This window comes from Papaver somniferum, unplaced genomic scaffold (assembly GCF_003573695.1).
Source record: "Papaver somniferum cultivar HN1 unplaced genomic scaffold, ASM357369v1 unplaced-scaffold_21, whole genome shotgun sequence".
Taxonomy (NCBI): domain Eukaryota; kingdom Viridiplantae; phylum Streptophyta; class Magnoliopsida; order Ranunculales; family Papaveraceae; genus Papaver; species Papaver somniferum.
In genome coordinates this window covers 7,351,603-7,362,975 of record NW_020631041.1, presented here as the reverse complement: position 1 = coordinate 7,362,975, position 11,373 = coordinate 7,351,603, and the positions used below count along the sequence as shown (strand labels likewise).

Sequence of the window (11,373 nt, the reverse complement as noted above, 5' to 3'; positions counted from 1 at the left end):
GAAGCGTCTCAGTCCTTGTCATGTTGGTTTTGTTTATGTCAAATGGTATCATTATTTTTTCTTTTGTTTTTGATTCCCTAGCTTGCCATGGAAAATTTCCCAAATGCAATCACGGGGTGGAATATATTTTTGGCAAACACCCTGCTGTATTTGGGATTATCGGCATCTTCAAAGCGGTTGTCATTTTGACTTCATGATTTTTTATGGATTTTTAAGATTGGTACACTACCTACCGCTATTTGTTTATTTGTATAAATTTTAGACTTATTTCCATTTCTTTAGACTGGTCTCAACTTGTAATTATATGGGTATTGTTAGTAGCTGTGACTTTTGATGTTTTTTTTTTTTTTGATGAGAAGTGAAAGATTTATTAAAAAGAGGAGAATATACAAAAGTCTATAAAAGGTAGATAAAACAAAGAAAGGAAGCAAAACAAGAAGAACTAGAGACTCAGTCGAACACTAGCAAATGAATTCTTTGAAAATCTCCATTTTGTTCTTCTTCAACTTCTTCTTTCTTCTTTTCCCTGGTTCTGTTACATGTAGAACAACCTGTCATACTCCTCTGTCGTGTGGTAATGGGGAGCCTGGAGTCCTTTTCCCTTTCAGATTAGAAGGTCGACATAGAGAGGTATGTGGTATCCCCGGTTTCAGTCTTTCTTGCAGTAGTTCAAATAAAACAGTCTTAGAGCTTCCTTTACCTGGAAAGTTTTTTGTTCAAAACATCTATTATAATTTACGGGTTATAGAAATCTACGACTCTGATAACTGTCTCCCAAGAAGTCTTTTAAACCTAAGTCTCTTAGGTTCCCCTTACCAGTCAGATGGTCGAAATGAGAACTACACGTTTCTTAATTGTTCATCAGCTTCTGTTGATCTGAGCAATATCTCTTCATTATACGTTCACATCCATTGCCTTAGTAGTTCCGCACACACCATATTGGCAACAAATGTGACTACTCACCGTATTCAACCGCTGAATTCAAGCTGTGAGGTAATTGATACTGTATCAGTACCGGTGATGAGCACACTTGATGGTTTTTCTAATCAAATTAGTGACGTTCTTCGTCTCACGTGGTCGCGCACACCAGCTGATGATACATCACAGGGTAAAAATATCTTGTCAATCTTGTCATTCTTTTGATGTTTTTGTTGCTGAAGAAAAATCTTGTTTGCATTAGTGCTAAAGAAATGTTATTAGTTCGTTCTAGTTTAGTTCAAATGGATAATTCTGGTTGTTAGTCAGAACCTATCATGCATCTGTGCCAATGTTTGGTACTCGTGTTTAACAGGATTTGGATGGAATTTTGGTGTATATAGGTACACTATGAGAAAGGTTTTTTAAAGGGAATCTTGGGGATATGCTCCAAAATCGACTGTCATTTTGGGGATATGCTGCAAGATTTCAATTTTCGGGAATATGTCCCAACCGTCTAAAATTCCATCTAAAACCGTTAAGTAGTCAATATTTGCACATATTTGGGATTACATATGCGAATTAAAAAATAGATATACTATATACTAACACCTTTACAAGATTCAGGAACATATTCAGACAGAAAAAATCTCGAAGAAATTAGAGAAAAGGTTCAAACATATTTACGATAAATTAACTACTTAACGGTTCCTTGACGAAAATCGTAATTCTGGGATATATACCTAGAAATTGGAATCTTGGGGCATATCCCCAAAATAACAGTTGATTTTGGGCCATATCCCCAAATTTCCCATTTTTAAAGAAAGTTCTAGAGATTAAAGATTGTGATTCTTTAGACGATAGTGATTTTTTATTTTTATTTTTACCAAGTGAGTTTATAATTGTAAAGTAATATGTGTTGCAGGTATTATCCGCAAAACAATGATTCTTGTTTTCGGTATTTGCATTGGGTTTCCAATTCTAATATTCTTCATATGCTATTACTGTCCATGGGTCATAAGGTCTTACTGCTACGGGGATCGCAGGTTATTTGTTGCAGTTCCGCCGCAATCGAATGATCGCTCGATATTTTCCTCATTTGGATATCAGCCATCCTTCATAGCCGCACGCGGATATCAGCGGTCTTTCATAGCCGCGCGCGAACAACCTGTCAAAGCTGGCCTTGACAGTTCGATCATTGAATCCTTTCCAAGAATACTTCTTGATGAAAAGCTACGACTGCCAAATCCAAATGATACAACTTGTTCAATATGTATATCAGAGTATCTACCGACGGAGACATTGAAGATTATACCATCCTGTAACCACTACTTCCATGCAAAGTGCATCGATCAATGGCTTAGCATGAGTTCAACATGTCCTGTTTGCCGAGAATCTCAAAGTCTCCAGTCACTGTTTCCATCTGCTGTTGCTCCCTAGCTCTCTACCCATGATGTCTTTCCTGTCTGGCAAACATTGTTTATTCTTCTTTCTTCGATGCATAGTCATTTTCTGTGTGTGTTCCGAAGCTGTAACAACATCATGGTTTTGTCCAGCATATGACATGTAAATAGAAATGCACTTGCAGTGGAACTTAGCAAAGATTCAGATCTTCAGATATGTTGGCAAGAAAATACTTGCATGACCAAATTGTTGTCTTCCTTAGAGGTCGCAGGTTCTTCAATCAATTTCTGAACAATAACAGGTTTCATGTGGAGAATTATTATGCGGATAGGCTGCATAAAAGATATTTTTCACAAGGTATGTTACCTTGCTTCAATTTGAGTGGTGATATCACTTAACAAATGACTAAGTCATTGAGTTAACTCAGAATCCCGATTTGGATGATAACTACTAAGCTACTGAATCATTTGATAACCTTTGGGCTTTAACCCAACTTCTTAAAAAAATAACTAAAAAAATATGTATGACTTATCTGGAGATTATATGAACAATTGTATAAACTCTCGCACAACCCTAATAGGGTGTAAAGACATATTTATATATAGATTACTGGATACATTGTGTACAATGGACTTTTACAGAAAGACCCAAATACAATGGACTATGCATAATGAATTATTCATACAATGGACTATGCATAATGACCTCTATTCTATACCCCCTCAAGCTGTACGCGGTGGTAAGCAACGTGAAAGCTTGTTACATAAGAACAAAAAACACGATGTAGAGAGGCCCTTTGTAAACAAATCTGCAAGATGATGTTCTGTATTAATATAAGATAGGTGAAGAGCACCAGAAGTGATCCTCTCACGTACAAAGTGGTAGTGTATCTGAATATGTTTGGTTCTGGAGTGCTGTATTGGATTGATCGCAAGATACGTAGCACTAATATTGTCACAATATAAGACAGGTGAGTGTTGTAGATGGCAGCCAAGATCATGCAACAAGTATTGAATCCAGATAAGCTCAGCAGATGTGGAAGAAAGAGCACGATATTCAGCTTCAGTGCTGCTTGTGGAGACTGTAAGCTATTTCTTAGATCCCCACGAAATAAGATTGCGGCCCAAGTACAATGACCAGAAGTTGAACGAGAACTGTCTGGGTCATCACCCCAATCAGCATCCGAGTAGGCTGTAAGCTGCATTGATTACTACGCCAGAAGCAAATTCCATGACCGAGTGTACCTTTGTGATATCGAAGAATTCTCTTAACAGCCATAAAATGTGTATGAGTTGGACGATGCATAAATTGACTTACTTGATTGACAGCATAAGTAATGTCCGGGCGAGTCAAATTGAGGTACTGCAAACCTCCCACCAAACTTCTAAACAAAGTAACATCAGGAAATAAGGAAGCATCATTGGAGGACAACTTAGAACGAGGAGAAACTGGAGTTGAGACTGGTTTGGCATCATGCAAATCAATCTGCTTCAAGAAATCCAACATATATTTGTTCTGAGTTAAGACCAATCCATTAGTAGTCTTAGTAGCCTCCAAACCAAGAAAATAATGTAAATCTCTTAAATCGGTCATAAAGAACTCAGTTTGAAGTTGTGGAAGCAGAGACTGAATACCAACAGTATCACTACCAGTCAAGATGATATCATCAACGTACAGTAAGAGAATTACTATACCAGTACCAGAGTTCTTTATAAACATGGAGTGATCGGAGTGAGACGATTTGAAACCAAGCTGCAAAATAAAAGTATCAAATCGACGAAACCAGGAACGAGGAGCCTGTTTCAATCCATAAAGAGCCTTATGCAGCATGCAAACGTGGATCCTTAAACCCCTGAGGATGTTCCAAATACACTTCTTGATCAAGAAAACCATGCAAAAATGTGTTCTTAACATCCAACTGCTTAAGTGGCCATCCATAAGAAAATGCAAGACTGAAAACTAACCGTACGATAACTAGTTTAACAACAGGACTGAATGTATCATCATAGTCAATCCCATGTTGTTGAGAATATCCTTTAGCAACAAGACGAGATTTGCGTCTGTCCAGGGAGCCATCATACTTCTGCTTGACTCGATAAACCCACTTACAACCAATAACGTTCATTCCAGGACGTCGAAGAACCAGATACCAAGTACGATTGCGAAGTAACACATTGAATTCTTCAAGCATAGCATCCTACCACTCCGGGAATTTTGAGGCAGCAGTAAAGCAAGACGGCTCAGGTGGGAGAGATGCATAGTGAGATGCAAAGCAAGGTAAAAGTGGACATTTACTAGAAAAGTATCCCTTAAAACTTTTACGCTGGATAGTATTGTCCTTGAGCCTTGTAACCATCGGATGTGCATTAGGAATTGACTGAGGATCCTCTTGTACAATCGTCAAGTCTGCTGAAAATGTGGACTGAGTAGAGGAAGAATCTGGGGATGAGGATAATGAAGTGGATGAAGGACTAGAAATACTAGTAGAGAATGGAGATGAAATAATAGACAAGGATGGAGATGAGGAATCATCATCAGTAGAGAAACAAAGTCGTCTGGGATTTATAGACGAAGCAGGGGAAGATGACGAAGTGTGAGAAGTTGGTGTATCTGTAGAATCAGATGAATGAGAAGATAAGGGAGAAGATGGATGTTGACTGGGATGTGGAGTGATAGAAACAGTGGGAGAAAAAGTTGATGGTGAATTCAGATGAGTAGCGGAGATAGTGTTGGGCCAACTTAAGATGGTAGCAGTAGAGGGATTTAAGGGAAGAACAGGAGATATAACAACAACATCAGTAGCATACGGAAAAATTGACTCATCAAATATTACATGAAGAGATATGTAAATACGATTACTCTTAACTTCAAGACACTTATAACCTATATGACGATTACTACAACCAATGAATATACATGGTAGAGTTTTAGGTTGAAGTTTGTTCTTTCGAAAATGAGTCAGGAGAGGAAAACAACGACAACCAAAAATCTTCAAAAAATCATAGTCCGAAAATCGATTGTGCACAGCAGAATATGGAGATTGATTTGATAAAACAGCAGTAGGAAAGCGATTAATCAAATAAACAGCTGTAGCGTAAAATTCAGCCCAAAAGGTTTCAGGAAAACCACTTTGAATCATTAAGGCCCGACCAGTTTCAGTGATATGGCGTATCTTACGTTCAGCAATGCCATTTTTTTGAGGCGTGCTCGGACAAGAAGATTGACTAATAATACCATGCTCAAATAAGTAAGACTTCAAGGGCTCAGCATATTCAGTACCACCATCAGTTTGGAGAATCTGAATGGTTGTAGAGAATTGTGTCTCAATCAAAGATTTGAAGTTAAGAAAGCAACGAAATACTTGTGTTTTATCAAACATAAAATAAATCCAGGTGAAGCGAGAGTACTCATCAACAAATAAGAGAAAATAGCGAAAACCACAATTTGAATTAAAGGGTGCAGGACCCCATAAGTCAGAATGAATAACATCACCAATTTTATTAGAATACGTAGCTCTAGATTGAAAGGGAAGACGATGATGTTTGGCACCAACACAACTAGGACAAATAGAATGAGAAAAGGAACTAGAATCAAGAGACATACTCGATTTAAGGTGCTGAAAAACACTGTTGTTGGGATTTCCTAAGCGCATATGCCATATGGTAGGACTTGCACGAACACCAACTGAGATAGATGAGAGAGCTGAGACTGATAAGGGCTTAGAGGATGGATGAGAACTGTGGAGAATAGGATACATTCCAGCTTCAGTATTTCCCTTGTACAAAAGAGTTCCCGTTAGTCGATCCTGCACACAAAAACCATGACGATCAAAAGTGAAAACACAATCAGAATATTTGGTGATTTGGCCAACCGAAATCAAGCTCTTGGCAATAGATGAAACATGGAGTGTATTTTTCAAAAACAAGCTAGAGGAAGGTGTGCGAAGAGTGATATCACCAATCCATGAGATCGGTAACATCTTACCATCACCAACAAGAATTTTATCATTACCATTATACTCCATGCGATTTGTCATCTGAGAAGAATCGGATGTCATATGAGCAGAGGCAGCAGTATCAGCAAAACATTGATTTTCATGCGGCATGGACTGAATTTGCATTGCCGAAAAGGATTGAGGAATATCAGAATTCTGAGATTGAGTGAGACGATGACAAGTCTGAGCAGTGTGACCATTGATGCCACACCTTTGGCATGTAACAATTGAGTTCTGAGGAGGAGGACCAAGGACGGATGCATCATTGCTAATATGGCCACGACCTCGACCAGGATAGCCAGATACATAGTTGCCAGGATTGTAACCACCGTTGTACTGAGAGCCACCATTAGTTCCACAACCACCACCATTATTCCATCCAGAAGAGTTTCTGTTTGTGTTCCACCCATTGTTCACATTGTTGCGATTACCGGATTGATGATTACCTCCTCTATAGATGTTGAAATAGTTTCCGCGACCATTACCACCTCCAAGAACACGACCAGGAGCATTGTTGGAGCTACGACCACGACCAGAATGGTTGTGCAAGCCTTGACCTCGATCAGGGGCACCAGCAAAGAAGGAGACTGGATTCTGTACGTCAGAAAAATTGTTTTGCAGATTCTGTAGATATTGAAGATGAGACTCATGATGGAGTAGTAGGGCATGAAGCTCAGTAAAAGTTGGAAGTGTAGTGCGAGTAATGACAGCGGTGTATATGTTGGACCAATCAACACCTAAACCACGTAGAGTTGTGGAGACAAGTTCAAGATCAGAAACTGGTTGGAGAACTGTTGCAAGAGAGTCGGAGATTTCCTTTATCTTCAAAATATATTCAGATATCGAAGAATTTTCCTTCTGAATGGTTGAGAGATTTGCTTTGAGATGAAGAATCCGAGCTAGATTGATAGTAGCATAAGTGGAACGAAGATATTTCCATACTTCACGAGAGTTTCCACGACGAGCACATTCAGACTTCATAGGATCAGTGAGAGAAGAGTTGGTCCAAGACATGATGGTTTGATCAATAACTTCCCATTCTTCATAAGCTGGGTTGAAAGTTTTGTCTTGAGTTCCTTCAATAACAAGTTCTTTGTTCGGTATCTCATAAGAATCATCAAGATATTTATAAAGTCGTTGGGATTTGAGAATAGGTAGAATCTGAGATTCCCAAAGAAGATAGTTGGTTCTGTCTAAAAGAATTATTTTGGTAGAGGAAGGGAGAGAAGGTGATCGTTCATAGATAGAAGAAGAAGAAGAAGAAGACATAAGAGAGCCTACACTCATTGTTGTAGATGCAGGGATAGTTGGGGTTCCTGTGATTGAATGAGAAAACATGGTGCTAGAGGAAGAAGAAAAGGATGAAGAATATATAGTCGACATGGCGATGAAAAGAAGAAGAGTAGGATAAATATTTCTTGAGGAGAGGATGAAGCTGAGGCTAGGGTTTTTAGAGAGATCGTTCTGGCTCTGATACCATGAACAATTGTATAAACTCTCGCACAACCCTAATAGGGTGTAGAGACATATATTTATATATAGCTTACTATATACATTGTGTACAATGGATTTTTACATAAATACCCAAATACAATGGACTATGCATAATGAATTATGCATACAATGGACTATGCATAATGAACTCTATTCTACATTATAGCAGAAAATGGAACAAAGTTCTTTCAAGGTTATCTCCAATGGGTTCCAAATTCCACACTGTTATCGTTATCTAGCAAAAATAATACTCCAAATAGTTTTTTATCGGAGTAAGATACGGTGGCGGAACTTGAAACATAGGACACCTACGGCTTGACTAAAATTTTACCCCGCACTTAAGCCTATTAATAAGTGAAAACTACAGGGAGACCCATTCTCCCAGATTTTTCCACTGTCAAACCCACGGACAGAAAAGTTCAGGCGCGCACCCATTTTCCCGTCAAAAATTCGTAGCAGACCCATAATTTATGAAATTCTGCTTCTCAGTTTTTTAAAGGACAAACTACCCTTTTCTTCGAGCGACGAACAGGGAGAAGCGAGAAGAAAACAATGGTGAACTCCGATTCTTCGTTTTTAACATTTGGATTTTTCCCTTTGTCAAATCTTTTCCCAAATCCTTTTCTGAATAATCTTCTCAATAAAACTAGGGTTTCTGTTTCAAAATCTGCGGTTTAAATCTGGGGATTTTGGGTTTCTGTTGTTTTTGATTATTCGAGAAGTAAAAAGAAATTAAAATTGAAATTGAAAAGGGTAAGAAGTGTGTTGCAGTATTTCGATATCAACTGAATTGGAAATTTTCATACCTTATTTGTCTCCATGTTTTTGATCTCAATCGGAAATTTATGATTAGATTTGAATTAAAGATGTTATGCATAATGTCTTATGCATAACATCAGTTTTGTTTAGATGCATAAAACATTATGCATTATTTTGTTTTAGCTGCATAATGTCTTATGCATTACTTTTTCACTTTTCTGGTTATGCATCAGTTTTGTTTAGGTGCATAAGACATTATGCATTATTTTTGTTTTAGCTGCATAATGTCTTATGCATTACTTTTTTTTCACTTTTCTGGTTATGTATCAGTTTTTTTTAGATGCATAAGACATTATGCATTATTTTGTTTTAGCTGCATATTGTCTTATGCATTACTTTTCTCACTTTTCTGGTTATGCATCAGTTTTTTTTAGATGCATAAGACATTATGCATTATTTTGTTTTAGCTGCATATTGTCTTATGCATTACTTTTTTCACTTTTCTGATTTATGGATTTTTATGCACGTGCATAATGTCTTATGCATCATTTTGTTTAGTGCATAAGACATTATGCCATTATTATTTTTGCATAAAACATTATGCATTATTTTTGTTTTAGCTGCATAATGTCTTATGCATTACTTTTTTCATTTTTCTGGTTATGCATCAGTTTTGTTTAGATGCATAAGACATTATGCATTATTTTGTTTTAGCTGCATAATGTCTTATGCATTACTTTTTCACTTTTCTGGTTATGCATCAGTTTTGTTTAGATGCATAAGACATTATGCATTATTTTGTTTTAGCTGCATAATGTCTTATGCATTACTTTTTCACTTTTCTGGTTATGCATCAGTTTTTTTTAGATGCATAATACATTACGGGTTATTTTTGTTTTAGTTGCATAATGTCTTATGCATTACTTTTTTTCACTTTTCTGGTTATGCATCAGTTTTTTTTAGATGCATAAGACATTATGCATTATTTTGTTTTAGCTGCATAATGTCTTATGCATTACTTTTCTCACTTTTCTGGTTATGCATCAGTTTTTTTTTAGCTGCATAAGACATTATGCATTATTTTGTTTTAGCTGCATATTGTCTTATGCATTACTTTTTTCACTTTTCTGATTTATGGATTTTTATGCACGTGCATAATGTCTTATGCATCATTTTGTTTAGTGCATAAGACATTATGCCATTATTATTTCTGCATAAAACATTATGCATTATTTTTGTTTTAGCTGCATAATGTCTTATGCATTACTTTTTTCATTTTTCTGGTTATGCATTATTTCGTTTTAGCTGCATAATGTCTTATGCATTACTTTTTTTCACTTTTCTGGTTATGCATCAGTTTTTTTTAGATGCATAAGACATTATGCATTATTTTGTTTTAGCTGCATAATGTCTTATGCATTACTTTTCTCACTTTTTCTGGTTATGCATCAGTTTTTTTAGATGCATAAGACATTATGCATTATTTTGTTTTAGCTGCATATTGTCTTATGCATTACTTTTTTCACTTTTCTGATTTATGGATTTTTATGCACGTGCATAATGTCTTCTGCATCATTTTGTTTAGTGCATAAGACAATATAATGGAAAATTTAGCTGCATAACTTTTTTTCTGTTTCTTCTACTTGATTTTTTCTTCTTCGTCTGTTTCATCCATTTTTGTTGAAATGTATTCTAGGGTTTAGTCAAAAATGATTTACTTCTTTGAATCATCGATTTTAAATGATTTATTTCTTTAAATGATGGAGAAAAAATCTTTGCAGATCCGTTACAGAGATTAATGGAGGAATAGGGAAAGAAACCGGCGGAGAAGAAAAAAAATTATGCCCAAAAACGATGAAGGGTAATAGAGTCTTTCAGTACGTTATAAATATTTTTAAATAATTATGGGTGCGACTGTATCAGAAATTAATTATGGGCCTGGCGGTAATAATTTTTTTTTTGGGCCTGCGCCTAAGTTCCCCTATTAATAATACACTAAATTTTGGCCCATCAGAAAAAGGATGTGAAAAATGTTTTTTAGTGGGCTTTAGGAGGGCGTCAGCTAGGAAAAGCCCGGTTCTAGTTCCGCCCCCAGTAATATACCCTTTAAAGGAAGAGTGGGTAGTTTTTAAAACGGTTTTCTGGGGACTAGTAAAAAATGGTGGGGGACTACTCTCCATTTTTTGGGTGGATATTAGAAGTAATATTGAGTCACCCCTTATCTAATTTTTTTTATAATACGAAACTTTCCCTTGGTAATTAAATTAGTTAGTGTAGTGATTAATTAATATTAGTTTAATGATTAATTAGTGAGGTTAGATTAATTAGTTGGTTGTTTTTAAAAGAATATTTTTTGAGAAGAAGGGGATTTTTATTTTTATTTATTTTTAATTTTTTTTTAGATGGTTGATTTAGAAATGAGGGTTTTGGGTATTTAGGTATACTTCAGATTTAGTTAATGTTGCTTGAATTGACAAAAAATTTCGAAAAAATGAAAAATTTATAAACTGATTTCGCCCATGGAAATAAAGTTCAGCTACGACATCCGAAGAACAAGTAGCCGAACTCATCTGCAGGTGTTGTTCGACTAATGGTTCTGAAAACACAGGTAGCCGAACTCAGCTTTAATGGAGTTTTTGCTTTCAGAGAAAAAGTTCGTCTAGGAAAAAAAATTGCGACGCAACCGAACTAAAAGTTCGGTTGGGAAAAAAAAATTCGACGTAACCGAACTCAATATATAGGTTTTCATAGAAAAGTTCCGTTAGAGAAAAAAATTGCGACGTAACTGAACTAAAATTTCGGCTAGG

The 11,373-nt window shown here is 36.3% G+C and overlaps 1 protein-coding gene across 1 annotated transcript; it reads left to right on the top strand.

The window, feature by feature from the left end:
* Positions 1 to 459: 459 nt before the first annotated feature.
* Positions 460 to 2,403, top strand: LOC113339890 (putative RING-H2 finger protein ATL21A). Its single transcript, XM_026585112.1, has 2 exons — positions 460 to 1,108; positions 1,841 to 2,403. Exons 1-2 carry the CDS (start codon positions 469 to 471, stop codon positions 2,353 to 2,355), a joined length of 1,155 nt encoding a protein of 384 aa, XP_026440897.1. The 5' UTR covers positions 460 to 468; the 3' UTR covers positions 2,356 to 2,403.
* The last annotated feature ends 8,970 nt before the right edge of the window (positions 2,404 to 11,373 follow it).

Bases quoted from the DNA above. Each gene is read 5' to 3' on its own strand.
- LOC113339890 (XM_026585112.1), top strand. From the start codon at position 469: ATGAATTCTTTGAAAATCTCCATTTTGTTCTTCTTCAACTTCTTCTTT. The intron at 1,109-1,840 runs GTAAAAATATCT...TATGTGTTGCAG, and splicing joins AGCTGATGATACATCACAGG to GTATTATCCGCAAAACAATG.